Genomic DNA, 16,893 nt, shown 5'->3' on the forward strand with positions numbered 1-16,893 from the left:
CACAGACACACACACACACACACACACACACACACACACACACACACACACACACACACACACAATTCAAGGCATCATTTCAAGGCAGGGTATTTGTCATGTACATCTAGAAACAGAATAAATTGTATCTTGTAAGTTGAGGAGGCATAATATACTCAACGCTAAAGGAAACACGAACCTGATGTCAGACTCACTACAACTCACACAACATCTGATGTAAGACTCACTACAGCTGACACTACATCTGATGTTAGACTCACTACAGCTCACACTACATCTGAGGTAAGACTCACTACAGCTCACACTATGTCTGATGTGAGACTCACTACAGCTCACACTACATCTGTTGTAAGAATCACTACAGCTCACACTACATCTGATGTAAGACTCACTACAGCTCACACTACATCTGATGTAAGACTCACTACAGCTATACACTACATCTGATGTAAGACTCACTGCAGCTATACACTACATCTAATGTAAGACTCACTACAGCTTACACTGCATCTGATGTAAGACTCACTACAGCTATACACTACATCTGATGTAAGACTCACTACAGCTATACACTACATCTAATGTAAGAATCACTACAGCTTACACTACATCTTATGTAAGACTCACTACAGCTGACACTACATCTGATGTAAGACTCACTACAGCTATACACTACATCTGATGTAAGACTCACTACAGCTATACACTACATCTAATGTAAGACTCACTACAGCTTACACTGCATCTGATGTAACACTCACTACAGCTATACACTACATCTGATGTAAGACTCACTACAGCTATACACTACATCTGATGTAAGACTCACTACAGCTATACACTACATCTGATGTAAGACTCACTACAGCTCACACTACATCTGATGTAAGACTCACTACAGCTATACACTACATCTGATGTAAGACTCACTACAGCTATACACCTCATCTGGTGTAAGACTCACTACAGCTCACACTACATCTGATGTAAGACTCACTACAGCTCACACTACATCTGATGTAAGACTCACTACAGCTCACACTACATCTGATGTAAGACTCACTACAGCTCACACTACATCTGATGTAAGACTCACTGCAGCTATACACTACATCTGATGTAAGACTCACTACAGCTGACACTACATCTGATGTAAGACTCACTACAGCTCACATTACATCTGATGTAAGACTCACTACAGCTTACACTACATCTGATGTAAGACTCACTACAGCTCACACTACATCTGATGTAAGACTCACCACTGCTTTCCGTCGGCAGTCCTCCTGTCTGCCAGGGTCAATGGCCATCGTGTTGATGTAGAAGTCAGCCAGATTGTGGTTTGCAGGACACAGGTGCCCTTGGCTTCAACACACAACGGCTGAGATTAGCAGGTGTCTCATTTTATGTATTAATACTTTGTACTTTCATTCGCAGTCTCACGTCTTCCAATGAGTACCCTGACATATGATACAATGTGTCTTTCATTGAAGTACTACTTATTAAATATGGAGCCCGTTTTACTAAAAAAAAATATTTTATCGTGAAAGTAAATCAAAGTAAGTATGCAGGATTAAAGAACTCTCTACCTTAGAAAGAATTTCTCCGCTTGCCAGGCTGATCCCAGGTAGGCTATATGGCCTTCAGACAGCAGCAACAAGCTGGAACACACAGGGGGAGATACAAGTTGTAGAAACTTGTGACCATTACATCAGTAGTAATAGTAGCAGTGGTAGTAGTAGCAACAGCAGCAGCAGTAGTAGTAGTAGTAGTAGTAGTAGTAGTAGTAGTAGTAGTAGTAGTAGTAGTAGTAATAGTAGCAGTGGTAGTAGTAGCAACAGCAGCAGCAGCAGTAGTTGTAGTAGTAATAATAGCAGCAGCAGTAATAGTAGTAGCGGTAGTAATAGTAGTAGCAGCAGCTGCAGTAGTAGTATTAAGAATTGAAGTAGTAGTGGTTGTAGTAGTCATAGTAGTAGTAGTAGTTGTAGTCGTAGTAGTAGTTGTAGTCGTAGTAGTAGCTGTAGTAGTAGTCGTAGTAGTAGCGGTGGTGGTGGTGGTAGTAGTAGTGAGGTATGATAGGGTCCGTAGGTGACACACTCAGAAACAAGAAGGAGAGCTGCTTAACTCCGCAGGAGGGACCCCCATACTGTATGACAAGATATCCTTGGAACCCGGTAGCGGGGCCAGCTAGGTGGAAAACTTCTGGACGAAAATTAGAATTTGTAGATTGGAGCGATGTACCTTAGAAAGAGATGCAGGTAGTTCCTTATAATAGAGTAAGTTGGGCATTGGAAGTAACGGAAGCTGAGAGACTATGAGAGTAGGAGAAACTTTGTAGACCGAGGAAGGAGAGACTTTGTAGACCGCGGAATGAGAGACAGTTAGACCAAGGGAGTAGGAGAGACAGATTGACCCGAGTAGGACAGATATTTAGACCAAGGTGAACCAAACTAGAAGAGACGGGATACGGTTGTCGGAAGTACAGCTAGACCACGGGGCTAGAAGATACTGTAACATAGTGACATACAGACCCTTTGAGAAGGACACACAGAGCCTTGGATTAGGACATAGAGACCCCGGGATTAGGGCATAGAGACCCCGGGATTAGGGCATAGAGACCCCGGGATTAGGACATACAGACCCCGGGATTAGGACATACAGACCCCGGGATTAGGACATACAGACCCCGGGATTAGGACATACAGACCCCGGGATTAGGACATACAGACCCCGGGATTAGAGCATACAGACCCCGGGATTAGGGCATACAGACCCCGGGATTAGGACATACAGACCCCGGAATTAGGACATACAGACCCCGGGATTAGGACATACAGACCCCGGAATTAGGACATACAGACCCCGGGATTAGGGCATACAGACCCCGGGATTAGGACATACAGACCCCGGGATTAGGGCATACAGACCCCGGGATTAGGGCATACAGACCCCGGGATTAGGGCATACAGACCCCGGGATTAGGGCATACAGATAAATCAGGATAGGGGTGACACTAAGGCCAGGGACAAGACAAGAAGGCTAGATCAGATCAGAGTATAAGAGACAGGTAGATTGTAGAACCAACCGAGTCAAGTAGATCAAGGTAGGAGAGACTGTTAGGCCATGGGGTTGGGCGAGACTGTTTAGACTAGGAGGGCCAGTTCACTCACTGATCAAACAGCTGGAAGACCTCTGATGACGGCTGATGGATCGTGCACATGATTGTTCTGCCGCGCTGCGCCATAGTCTGCAAGGTCTTCACGATGCTCTCCGCCATGAAGCAGTCCAGACCAGAGGTAGGTTCATCACAGAACATCAGAGGAGGATTTGTCAATATCTGAGGCAGGCATACGAAGTTATCTAGTTATTCTAAGACGATATCACAACAAGACATTGTACCAGTTGCATACTACTCAAAAGAAGTTAAAGACCACCCAATTCTTTCACATTACTATAGCTCATCTGCCCTGCAATATACTTGTGTTACCCATCGGGACACGTTTATATAGGAAACAGCAAGTCATGTGAAAAATATATGTGTGTAAAACCTGAAGCCAAATTATTTCAACCATCATCTCAAATGTCACCACAAAATACTGTTCCTTTACTGAATTTCAAGAAACTGGGGGAAAGGAAACGTACACACATATGTTTGATAATTGCTGAAATCGAAATAAACACGAAATGGTAATTCGATGGTTGGTTGGTTGTTGTTTGTTGTTTGTTGTTTGACGGCGAACTCAGCAATATTCCAGCTATATGAAGGCGGTCTGTAAATAATCTTATTATTTAACTGAGGGCCAAAAGAAGCGTTACCAACATTAACTGATTTGCCACTTTGAAGCAAAGATGCCAACCTGTTCACAAACAGTAAAGAATACATCTCACGAATACAGCCTTCATGTTCTCTGTCGTTCTTTGCACGTGCTTTGCGGATTTTGGGAGATATTGGTGTTTGTCAGCAATTTTTTAGAACATTCTTTCCCAAATTATCGTGCAATTTCCGGGTATAAATTACGCACGGATTTGTTCCCTATCATTGGTTGCGATGATTAACACCAACGAACATGCCAAGAATGACCGCTGTCCAGAGAGAGAGAGCCATAGGTATGCTGCAGATGGGAGCGACACAGAGAGAGGTTGCCATTAACATGAACTGCTCCAAGATTACCATTACCAGACTGGTCGCACGTCTCCGACAGATTGGCAGAACCGCAGACAGAGCACGGAGTGGCAGACCAAAGGTCACGACCCCGCAGGAGACCGCCTTTTACGGGCACTTCATCTGAGGAACAGATTTCTTATTGTGACGTCATCAGCTACCAACAGCTTAGGACATCCGGTCAGCAGACAAACAGTGACCAGACAACTACGACATTATTGTCTCCGGGCTTATCGGCCTTTCAAGGGCATTACCTTGACCCGTCAACATCGACGTGCCAGATTGACGCGGTGCAGGCAAACTCCGCGATGGCAACAAAGGGAATGGCGGCGAGTGCTGTTTAGTGACGAGAGCAGGTTCTAACTCTTCAAACCTGATGGGCGGACGCGAGTTTATCGACGACGTGGTGAATGTACGGCTCCTTGTTGTGTTCAGGAGGTGAAACCTTACGGGGGCGGAGGTGTGATGGTCTGGGACGGCATTTGCGGGGACGAGAAGACGGAACTTGTCATCATCGAAGGCAATCTGACAGCACAACGCTATATTGACAATATCTTACGGCCAGTGGTTCTTCCTTTCATCCAGCGTCAACAACGGATGGTGTTCCAACAAGATAACGCCACACCCCATAAAGCTCGTATTACTAGAGACTTCCGACTTTTTGCATTTTACTGTTCTGAATGATGAATTTCTACAATACAATTGTTATTGCTGCTTCAAGTTATGTTGATCATATTTTAATCTAGAAATATCGTTGGTAACGTTTCTTTTGGCCGTCAGTTTATTACACGAACCCAGCTGCCGTATGCGGCGCTAAAAGGTTTGCAGACACATTGCTAGGTAATATTACTACCGGTACCGTGTACACATTCACAAAAGTTGAAAAGAGTCATGTTTCAAAAGGCATATAAACTGACGTCCAAAAGAAACTTTACCAAATGAAAATATAAATTTCAGACAAATTATTAAATTTTTTTCGATGAAGTCTATCTAAAAAACATAACCTAAATACAACAATAGTGTATGCAGAAAATGTTAATCTCTGTTACATGTTTGCGAAAAAGTGAAAAACACGGACAACTGCAAATGCACGTGCGGGTAAGGGTATAAAACGATTGCAACGGCAAGTCAGACATCCACAGTGATAAAAAAAACACAAAAGAAATGCCACGACTCACAGTCGAACAAAGTGAACGAGCCTTGGGTATGGTACAGATGGGAGCCACCCACGCCCATATTGCACGAACCTTAAGTTGCTCCTGTGTTGCCGTTACCAACTTGATGCAACGTTACAGACAGACAGGGCGGACCGCTGACAGGCCAAGAACAGGCAGACCCAGGGTGACTACGCCCCATGATGACCGGTACTTGCGTACCTTGCACCACCGAAATCGCTTCCTGACAGTGACGTCATCGGCGACAAATGCCTTAGGTCACAGGGTTAGTCGACAGACAGTGGCCAGGAGACTCAGGGCTCATAGAATCAGAGCTTTTAGATCATACAGAGGACAGCTATTGACAGCGCAACATCGTCGTCTGCGATTGAGATGGGCCAGGTCTGTACGACGTTGGCAACGACGTGACTGGCAGAGGGTTGTTTTCACTGACGAAAGTCGATTCTGTATGTTTAGGGCTGATGGAAGACAACGCGTTTACCGCCGAAGGGCTGAACGAACGGCGGCGTGTTGCGTGCAGGAGGTCGTACCATATGGTGGAGGGAGTGTCATGGTGTGGGGAGGGATTTGTGGGCAGGAGAGGACACCGCTGGTCATCGTTGACGGAAACTTGACAGCTCAGCGTTACATGGATAACATTCTTTGTCCAGTTGTCCTACCATTTCTCCAACAGCAGCCACGTGGTGTCATTTATCAGCATGACAACGCTAGAGCCCATACAGGCAGAAATGTCACTAACTTCCTCGCAACCAACAGCGTCAACGTACAGCCGTGATCTGCACGCTCACCCGACATGTCCCCCATAGAACACCTCTGGGACTTGATGGATCATCGTTTTCGACAACGACCACACTCTCCAGCCAACCGGCAAGAACTGATCTTGGCCCCCCAAGAAGAATGGCGTCAAATCCCACGTGACCTCATCAGACGACTGACTTTTTCTGTGCGTCGAATTGATCTTCTCAATACACTTGACTTCATGCATGTATGTTTTGTTGTTTTTTAGCAAGAGTGATTTCAAACTCTGGTAAAGTTTCTTTTGGACGTCAGTTTATTTAAATGATACTAACTAGTATATCCTGTTTCGATGTCTGCAACACATGGACTAGAATCTATACAATTAGATATCTGTGATCCCATTAGGTCTTATGACCACCATCCAGACTCGTGACAATTGATCCTTGTCAATAATTGGAAACATTTTTCAGAAACAAGAAGAAAATGGAATATCTAATGTAAGGTTTTCTTATACTTTTGACCACATCGGATACCACTTTAAATCTCCTTCAACATGGGCGCAACAATTAGAATGTAGAGAGAAGATGACATGCTTGAATGAATGTGTGCTGCACATGCGTACGGACGATGTAGAAGTCACACATACACGTTAACATGGCGAGACTTGCTGAAGTGTTTCGCTGAACATATACATGTATATATACACGTAAAAGCACCACGATAGGATATTGATTGTTGTGGTTTGTTGGGGGAAAGAAAAACACCTATACGTATCATCCCGTCGCAATACCTTTCACTCAAGATGGAACATTGTTTGTTTGTTTGTTTGTTTTTGTTTTTAAACGCCGCACTCAGCAATAGTCCAGCTATATAACGGCGGTCTGTAAATAGTCGATTCTGGACGAGACAGTCCAGTGATGGATATCATGAACATCGATCCAAGCAATTGGGATACAATGACAAGCATCAACCAAGTCAGAGAGCCTGGTCCCGTTAGTCGCCTCTTACGACAAGCAAGTCGCCTTTTACGGCAACCATTGTGTGCTGAAGACCTATTCCACCCCGGATCTTCACGGGTATATACGGGTATCATAGTTGCGCTTTGGACCTGAAGTTGTAGTGTTTCGGAGACAGTTTTCAGCCAAGTAATGTTTTGTTAACTTGTAATTTGTCTGTCAAATCCAATTTTCAATACACGTTCTTTTGCCCGGGAGTTTAGTAATCAGAAACATGCAACAATAAGCTATATCAGCAATGCACCTCTGAAGCGAAAGACAGCCTTCGCATCTGTCCACCCGAAATCCCTTTTTTCTTCCCTGGTGTCCCTATCTCCGTGTCAGCACACTCCGTTAGCCCAGTCTATAACACAAGAATGCATCAGCACTGAAAAAAACATGCATACCTTTACTGGGGACATTTCTTTATCCCCTTTACTTGGGATGTTTGCCAAAATGAAAACTGTCCCAGATGTGTCTGAAAATAAATACATTTTTTCCACAAAAATGGCATCGTTGCTAGATGGTTTTTTTAAATAAAAGACAATATTAAGAAGGTTTTGCAGCTGTAACTGAAATATATACCTTGTCTCCACACAAATCCCAGCTTGTTCATTGATGTAAAAAATATTTACAGCTGCAAGCGGTTGTTGTTGATGTTGGTGAATGAGCTTGGTTTAACCCTGCTTTGAACAGTTTTTCAGTATCACGGCGTGACTGATGGGGGCTATTTCAGTTGAAACAAGCCACAGTTGATCACCTAGTTCATGGATCTGTAGTGGAGGAGAAATGTTCATCCTCCTGCACTCGGCGTTAACGTCTGGAAGTTCATAGTCTTAGTTCTGAAGTCGCTTTATGAAAACATGCTTGGATCAATACTCAGAGCACGACATCACACCGTCGGTCAGCCATCATATTCAGTTTGGAAGAGTTATCACCCCTTGTGATCAAATACGAGGGATGTTAACATCGTTCAAATGAACGATGTATCGAAATTGTCCATGTTATCCTACCAATACCATCGATGCCGCGCTATTATCGATCACCGTTATATGTATTGAAATGTAAAATGCTGTTGATCAATTATTATTTCTTTTCGTTTTGTTATCCAACATATGCCGTCTTTTCGGATTTGCCAACAAGTCACCATGGCCCTTGGCATTGAACACGAGTAAATGTATTTCAATGTTTGATTCCAAGTATTTTCAAGGGGTATGGGTTTGGATGGTGGGCTGTGGGGTATGGGCTGTCGTCAACGCCTTAGCAAAACGACACCCTGACACACCCACAGGCCCCGGGAACAGAACCGTCTACCTAGCAATCCGTTGAGAAAGGGACATCAGAAGTGAGGAGTTGCGATATTTATAACTTCACGTGAAAGGTGATAACAAAAAACATCTTCCTGACTCCCGAGTCACATCTCATTAGCTCTTTAGCTGACTGACCTCGCTCATCGCTTCCTCGACTCTCAGCTTCCTGGCTCTTTCAGGCAACGTCTTGTCCATGCGCAGAAGGGCCTGTGGAAGGGCAATAAAAAGGAATTAAACCACATATGTTTTCTCATAACGGCTACACACCCTTCAGATCACTAATTGGCTTGATTGTAACATATTTCTAAGCGGTTCTGTTGCAAGGCATTGTGCAGAGGAATATCAAAGCGACCATCAAACACTAACATTGCAGGGTCCAAGTTTTTCATCATCTTTGTAAGTACTCGTTAGGCTCTCAATTCTCCAGAACCAATAGTGAAAACAATTAAAGATCTGTCCAGGCCGTTATAACTGTCTAGCACACGCTATGGCGACATAACAACTACATATAACACGGCAGTTACGTATTTTTGCGTCGGTCTTCAGAGACAGCTGAGGTTTAAAAACAGGTTCGAAATGTCAAACATCAACTGTTAACCGATTTAAGTGCATACAAGTACAACACAAGCTGTGCAGGGAATGAGATTATAATTGTCGCGGTTTTTTTTGTTTTCAAACACCGTCATACGCGAGATGTCTTAGTTTCAGAACATTTCTGGCGAAATTAATTGGGAAGAACTCTTCCTGAAATACGATATAGTTGAATATTTAAGTTCTCCTTGGCCTAAGTGTGTGAGTATTATTTTAGGCCGTTTTAAGCAATATCCTAGCAGTATCACGGCGGGGGATACTACAAATGGGCTAAACACATTGCACCCATGTGGGGAATCGAACCCGGAGCTTCTGAAAAAGGCGAACACGTGGTGTCATCACCATTTGATAGTGATTCATAAACACATGCTCCTGATATAGTCGGAATCGTACAACGGAGATTTCTTATGAATAGGGAAATGGTTTACTCGCTGTATTCATTACTATCATCAATAACAGAAGGCGTAGGTAGCACCGTGATCAAGCCGCCTTGCCTCTAATGTGTTATAAAGAGTTACTTCCCTTTGGCGTGAAAGAAATCTATCATTGTGGGTTCAAATCCCAGAACACCCTGATTATCATTTCTGGTTTCTCAGCACCGTCAAGTGCTTTTGGGTGTCTGTCACCAAAATAGTAAACTTCTAAGAACACATCAGTTCAATTCAAAGATTAAATCAAACGTTTCCATCACCTACCCTAAACTCGAGATGTTCCTTAACTGTAAGTGTTCCTATGAACATCTCGTCCTGTTGACAGTAGGCGGAAATGTTCCTGATGCCGTTGCCGACATTGACGCCGTTTACACTGATGTCACCAGTGACGTCATATTGCTGTGTGTTTCTGTGGGCCAGCACGTTCATCAGGGTAGACTTTCCGGTACCGCTACAACGAGGAGAAATGGTTGGTCATGAATATGTCAGTAAGAGGGTATGAGAGATTCCATGCTGATGTCACCATGTCAATTACATACACCCCTGTCGCCATTCATCTCTTTTAACTTACAAATCACACATGTCAACAAACCCATCTCACCTGTCAACATACCTATTACACCTGTCAACATACCTATCACACCTGTCAACATACCTATCACTCCTGTCAACATACCTATCACACCTGCCAACATACCCATTACACCTGTCAACATACCTATCACACCTGTCAACATACATATCACACCGGTCAACCTACATATCCCTCCTGCCAACATACCTATCACACCTGTCAATATACCAATCACTCCTGTCAACATACCTATTACACCTGCCAACATACCTATCACACCTGTCAACATACCTATCACACCTGTCAACACACCTGTCAACATACATATCACACCTGTCAACATACATATCACACCTGTCAACATACATATCACACCTGTCAACATACATATCACACCTGTCAACATACCTGACTCCCATCACACCTGTCAACATACCTGACTCCCATCACACCTGTCAACATACCTGACTCCCATCACACCTGTCAACATACCTGACTCCCACCACACCTGTCAACATACCTGACTCCCATCACACCTGTCAACATACCTGACTCCCATCACACATGTCAACATACCTGACTCCCATCACACCTGTCAACATACCTGACTCCCATCGCATCTGTAAACATACATATCACACCTGTCAACATACCTGACTCCCATCACTGCTGTCAGCATCCCCGGCTTCACAAGGCCAGTCACTGAAGAGACACCAGGTCACTTACACGTCAATCACTACAAGAATGTGATAAGATGATTCATAGAATTTTCAACTCGAGTACAACAGATTTGTCCTCAAATCTACATCACTCCGTACATACATAATCACGCAATGGTTGACGTTTAGAATACTGGATCATCTCGTGTTTCGATTAATGATTTCGAACTGACAGCCAGGTACCTAGGTACAAACGTGTCTGTCCATAACTGACTGCGGCATCCCGTAAGACCATATGGTAAAATCACAATTAGATTATTCGCCTTCAAAAGACATGGCGTTACTTAGTTACACCTCGCTCGCTTCACGATTCGAACGTGTCCATACGCTTGTCAAAACCCCGCTAATTCCTTCTTAATTAGTTAAAGATTCTACATTTATATAAACTATTTATGCAGTTTCATGTAGAAGATTCGTCATTAATCAGAAATATATCTTGTTCTGATGTACGTTCATGTACGCTCAGTTAAAGAACCTTCACCAGAACGTGTTAATGACTATAATTCCATTTCTGGCGCACATGATGTCTTTACGTATTAACCCATATATGTATCCCATGTTTTATCTCACCATTCTTCAAGATCTGCTTCGGCGTCGCAATGTCATCTCCAAGACAACAAGCCTTCTCCTTGCCCTTGACACTGACCGTTATATTCTGCCAGGACAGTGTGATTGGGTCAAGGCCAGAGTTATGCGTGGCAAATGTTTCATATTTGCCTTCACGAGGGGAGTTATTCGATGAACCGTGGTAGCCTTCGTCACTCGCCACGGCCTTCACAGGGCAACCGTCACAGCTGCCCTTCACGACGTCCAAGTGTATGCTCACCGGGTGTCCCCGCGCCAGGATAGGGAGGTGTTCGTTGGGATCATACTCTGACATCATTGGTGCTGTACCTGAGGATAATGCAATACAGACACGTCATAGTGGAATGATAATTTAATATTCAGGGTAGGGGTAAGGGGATGGATTGTTGTTGGAGACAACAAAAAATTGTATCTATTTCAAGAAATACATTTTTTTCGATTGTTTTGTTCACATTTAAGTCAGGACTTCCAACATGTCCACCGAATATGTTTTTTTTGTATAATTACGCAAAAGTATTTAAATTTTATTTTTTAAATATTATATATTTCCTGGAACGATTTTATGTAATTCCTGACACGGAGACTGTCTAATGCTCGGTACATCAATAACTAGTGGTAACAACCATAACGATATTGTAACAGATTTACAAACCCATCGTACCTGAACCTGTTCCTTCAGATTGACGAGCAAACGCTTTAACCACTGGGCTACCTTCTAACAGTTATGACACCTCAAGGGAAGAACCTGTTCCTTCAGATTGACGAGCAAACGCTTTAACCACTTGGCTACCTTCTAACAGTTATGACACCTCGAGGGAAGAACCTGCTCCTTCAGACTGACGAGCAAACGCTTTAACCACTGGGCTACCTTCTAACAGTTATGACACCTCAAGGGAAGAACCTGCTCCTTCAGACTGACGAGCAAACGCTTTAACCACTGGGCTACCTTCTAACAGTTATGACACCTCAAGGGAGAACCTGCGACATTTCTTCGACAGGATCATTTGACTTTGATATTGATTGAACTGATTTGGAAATACGTAATGCGCAACACAATGTGGTCTATAGAACGATCTTCACATGTTATCTAGTTATACACAAATGCAATCTTCTCCAAACCTTGGCAAGATCTTTATGTGGTTATTTTGTTTGTTGTTTAACGCTACACGCAGCAATATTTCAGCTATTCGACTTGTGAATAATCTAGACAAGGCCAGACAAACCAGTAATTGATATTTTATGTAGCAGCAAAATGATTGAGTCTCTCGTAAAATGTATCTACATGCCCCCGGATTAGAGTTACCTCCCCTTAGTTGTTGTTGTTGAAACTGTGTGAGACTACATCACGCGAGAAGTTTAGACAGATGACCGTTTGTAAAAGTCTGGTTGTGCCAGTATAAGAGTGAAAGGAGGATGAAGTGTTGACTTGACCTGCCCTTTTTCTACTTGCCCCGTGCCGTCAGGATATCGGGAAACACCAGCTAAGCCAGACTTCATCACCATTCCGGATTCAAGAACGGAGCACGTGACTCATTTTACACACTGGAGTTTATTCCGAGCACCCGGAAGTGCACTGACCTTTGTTATAGGGACTGCCATGTATTGCTGTTGTCACTTATTTCACCTTCTGTATTGCCTCTTGTGATTGTGAACCAAATTCCGTGTCTCTCAAGATAATGTGGTAGTTATTCTTTGATCTTGTGTGTCTATCTACTGGTATCATAATTTAACTCTGTACGTACCAACTTCGCGTTTCAACTTGGGATTCGCCTCGTAGCAGAGATTGGGGCCTCGTCTGGCATTTGAATGACATTTGGTGAGAATTCTAAATTCGTAAACAGAACTATCATAGTGCCACGTTTGCCCATTTCAATTCTATCCGCACATGATTATTGCGATATCATAACATTTTAAGGTTCAGACACGTGTTGAGTCTCCAAGCGAGGGGGAAATCAGCATCGTTGGCTGTTGCTAGACGTTATCGCCTTAGTGCCAAGCCTCAAATGTAAAGAAGTAAAATTAATTCACTTTTTGTGGAAAACTTGGTTGAGGAGGAATTGTTGGTTTAATCAGCTTTAGCGTTGGTTTTTTGGAGGGTAGTGAGAAACCGTTTTATTTCGCGAAAATTGATATTTCTTCTTGCACTTTATGAAAGATTAAAACATTGTAATGGTCACAAGTGCACTGGGTAATGTTAATGCAAGCACTTCGGAGAGCACTAAATCTCTTCAGGGAGTCGTTCCTGGTATGTTTGCTTCATGGGCTGTGACGCGTTCTTTCGCGCAGGAGATTTTAAATCAGACTGATACCACTTTGGTCTTGCTGCTAGTTCCCTGGATCATTCATTTCAGGATTCATTTTCTTCAAATGAAAGTACTTTTGTTTCCCGCAATGCTGCTCGTTTTCAGGGCAGGACCTGTACTCTCTGGGACGCAGCTCATTTCTTCACGGGGAGTCATCTTGTAACAATATCATGAGAAATGTCCCAAGCTCTCGGAGTAAGGTGACACTCAAAATTACCAAGTCCCCGAACATGACCACCCGATCATTTTAGTCGCCTGGTACGACTAGCATTTACATGCTGCTGGAGACACAAGACGCCCATGCAAATGGATGTGTGTTAACATTGCCGTGTGCGTGTGGTATGAATACATTGGTGTGTTCTTGTTGAGAACACCTACAATCTAATACAATACAGAGTAGAGGTGCCAGACAGCACACCAACACCTTTAACAACAGAAACCATGGCGACGATGTGGTCTGCCACGCGACTACACTTACCAGGATACAGTTGCAGGAAGGGATGTCTACTTCCGGTGCTGGATGAGGTACTGTCCATGAGTTTACACGCCATTCAACAAATAGACGAATGTTAATACGTCCTTCGTACTGTGTATATTCTACTGCACGGTACGTCGTTCAGTGCTATAATTATGTTGTTTCTTTCCTCCGTAAAGTGCGACTTGTCATCCGTATGTTGCTTTTTTCTGCTATTCAGCTCGACTAACAACTAGTCCTGACGATCAGCCTAATGTTTTAAAATAGTCCGCCTTACACACCGCAGACATACAGACGCCCTCTCTAAACCCACGCCTGTGTTCCTATCAGCAACAAACTCACTGTCAATGCAACGAGTCATTCCATTTCCATACACCGAAGATAGTCATTATCATGAACCCATTGAGAAAGCACAGTTCATTCATATGCAACATAAGCGTTGTTTAAAGTTCATGGAGCGAGAAATTACCACCTGGTGGAGTTGTTATTTTAATATTTACCTCGAACAAACACCAAGTCTTTTCCCACCTGACATGACAAGTTTAAAAACAAAGAAACTATTTATTCCAGGAATATATTGATGGCACATTTCTGGGTGGTAGTGTCAGCACGGCGGTTTGATCTTCTAGGGATTGAAGATGGAGGTGGTGGTGGAGGACTTTCGGGGATGCCTAGAATTTTTAAGAAAATTATTTCTCAACCAACAACTATTACTCACTGGATGTGCTGGGTGGCTTCTGAACCTCTTCGTTTTAGAGGAAACAGATATTCAATGAAGCAGTTACGGACACATATTCTGTCTCTTACTAAAAAGTCTTGGTAACGGTCATTTCTTTCCCGTGACACTCCAGATGCACACGTGACGGGTAGAGGGGTATTGTAGGTAAAGGGTTGGCGTGTGGTGAGTAGTCGTGTTTGATGTGATGGTGAGGTGAGGCAGTAGTCTGGTAGGATAGTGAGGTGAGGCAGTAGTCGGGTTGGATAGTGAGGTGAGGCAGTATTCTGGTAGGATAGTGAGGTGAGGCAGTAGTATGGTTAGATAGTTAGGTGAGGCAGTTGTTGGGATGGAAAGTGAGGTGAGGCAGTATTCTGGTAGGATAGTGAGGTGAGGCAGTAGTCTGGTAGGATAGTTAGGTGAGGCAGTTGTTGGGATGGAAAGTGAAGTGAGGCAGTAGTCTGGTAGGATAGTGAGGTGAGGCAGTAGTCTGGTTGGATAGTGAGATGAGCCAATAGTCTGGTAGGATAGTGAGGTGAAGCAGTGAGGCAGTAGTCTGGTAGGATAGTGAGGTGAGGTAGTAGTCGGGTTGGATAGTGAGGTGAGCCAGTTGTCTGGTAGGATAGTGAGGTGAGGCAGTAGTCAGGTTGGATAGTGAAGTGAGCCAGTAGTCTGGTAGGATAGTGAGGTGAGGCAGTAGTCGGGTTGGATAGTGAGGTGAGGCAGTAGTCTGGTAGAATAGTGAGGTGAGGCAGTAGTCTGGTGGGATAGTGAGGTGAGGCAGTAGTCGGGTGGGATAGTGAGGTGAGGCAGTAGTATGGTAGGATAGTGAGGTGAGGCAGTAGTCTTGTGGGATAGTGAGGTGAGACAGTAGTCTGGTGGGATAGTGAGATGAGGCAGTAGTCTTGTGGGATAGTGAGGTGAGGCAGTAGTCTGGTTGGATAGTGAGATGAGGCAGTTGTCTGGCTGGATAGTGAGGTGAGGCAGTAGTCTGGCTGGATAGTGAGGTGAGGCAGTAGTCTGGTGGGATAGTGAGGTGAGACAGTAATCGGTTGGGATAGTGGGGTGAGACAGCAGTCGGGTTGGAAAGTGAAGTCGGGGTAGCGGGGCAGTAGTCGGCTAGGATAGTGAGATGAGGTAGTTAGGTGGAGCAGTGAGGTGGGGCAGCAGTGAGGCAGTAGTGTGTTGGATAGTGAGGTGTGATAGTGAGTTTTTTGTTTTGTTTGTTTGTTTTTTAATGCTGCACTCAGCAATATTCCAACAATGTCACAGCGGTCTGTAAATAAACGGAGCCTGGGCCAGACAATCCAGTGATGGACATCATGAGCATCGATCCACACAATTGGGATACGATGACATGCATCAGCCGAGTCAGTGAGCCTGACCACCCGATCCCGTTAGTCGCCTCTTACGACAAGCACAGTCGCCTTGCAGAGGTTGCTGAAGACCAATTCTAAACCGTATCGTATTGAGGCAGTAGTGTGTGAGATAGTGAGGTGGGGAGGTGAGGCAGTAGTCGAGTTGGTGGGTGGGACAGCAGCTGACAGTGGCTGGTATGTAGGGGTGGTCAGGTTACACAATGGTAAGTCCGGGAGCTGGTCACTACACACCGCGCACAAATGTTTGGATCTTGTGAAAAACTGCTGAAAGCGGTGAACAGAAATCACTTAATCATTAAATATTTATTCAAGTTCCATTCCCATAGTTTTTGTGTTGTTGCCAAGTACAGCCTTGCTGGTCCCACCTGACACACGACGCATATACAATGTCGGCCCCGTCCCCTGCTGTGGTAGGCCGCCTCCGTGGTTCGCCCGGAGAGCGGAAGGCCCGGGGTTCGATCCCCCGGCCGCGTCATACCAAAAGACGTTAAAAGATGGTACTTGTTGTTACCCTGTCTGGCGCTCGGTATAAAGGGGCTAAAACAAGGACTGGTCGGCTCGGAGTCAGTATACTGTGTCTGAGTGGGGTATTCGTGTTAAACTGCGGCATGGTATCTCAGTGAGCTAGCACTATAAATCGGCTTTAGTCCAGACTAGTACAAGCAGATACATACATACACACACACGTGCATGCACGTCGCTATGTAAGTGCAACAATCTTGGACGCGACGTTAAACCCTA

General features: G+C 44.2%; 1 protein-coding gene across 1 annotated transcript in view; it reads right to left on the reverse strand.

Annotated features, from left to right (window-relative positions):
- The window catches only part of LOC139465100 (protein white-like), a 33,426-nt gene extending 21,851 nt beyond the window's left edge, over positions 1–11,575 (reverse strand). Inside the window, exons 1-8 of the mRNA XM_071246792.1 lie at positions 11,266–11,575; positions 10,630–10,678; positions 9,667–9,853; positions 8,516–8,587; positions 7,336–7,434; positions 3,171–3,337; positions 1,590–1,661; positions 1,263–1,365 (exon numbers count right to left, since the gene is read on the reverse strand). Of these exons, the coding sequence (XP_071102893.1) occupies positions 1,263–1,365; positions 1,590–1,661; positions 3,171–3,337; positions 7,336–7,434; positions 8,516–8,587; positions 9,667–9,853; positions 10,630–10,678; positions 11,266–11,575 (1,059 nt within the window). The remainder of the gene's footprint in view (positions 1–1,262; positions 1,366–1,589; positions 1,662–3,170; positions 3,338–7,335; positions 7,435–8,515; positions 8,588–9,666; positions 9,854–10,629; positions 10,679–11,265) is intronic.
- Between the last annotated feature and the right edge of the window lie 5,318 nt (positions 11,576–16,893).

This window comes from Haliotis cracherodii, unplaced genomic scaffold (genome assembly GCF_022045235.1).
Source record: "Haliotis cracherodii isolate W230 unplaced genomic scaffold, xgHalCrac1.p SCAF_17, whole genome shotgun sequence".
Taxonomy (NCBI): Eukaryota; Metazoa; Mollusca; class Gastropoda; order Lepetellida; family Haliotidae; genus Haliotis; species Haliotis cracherodii.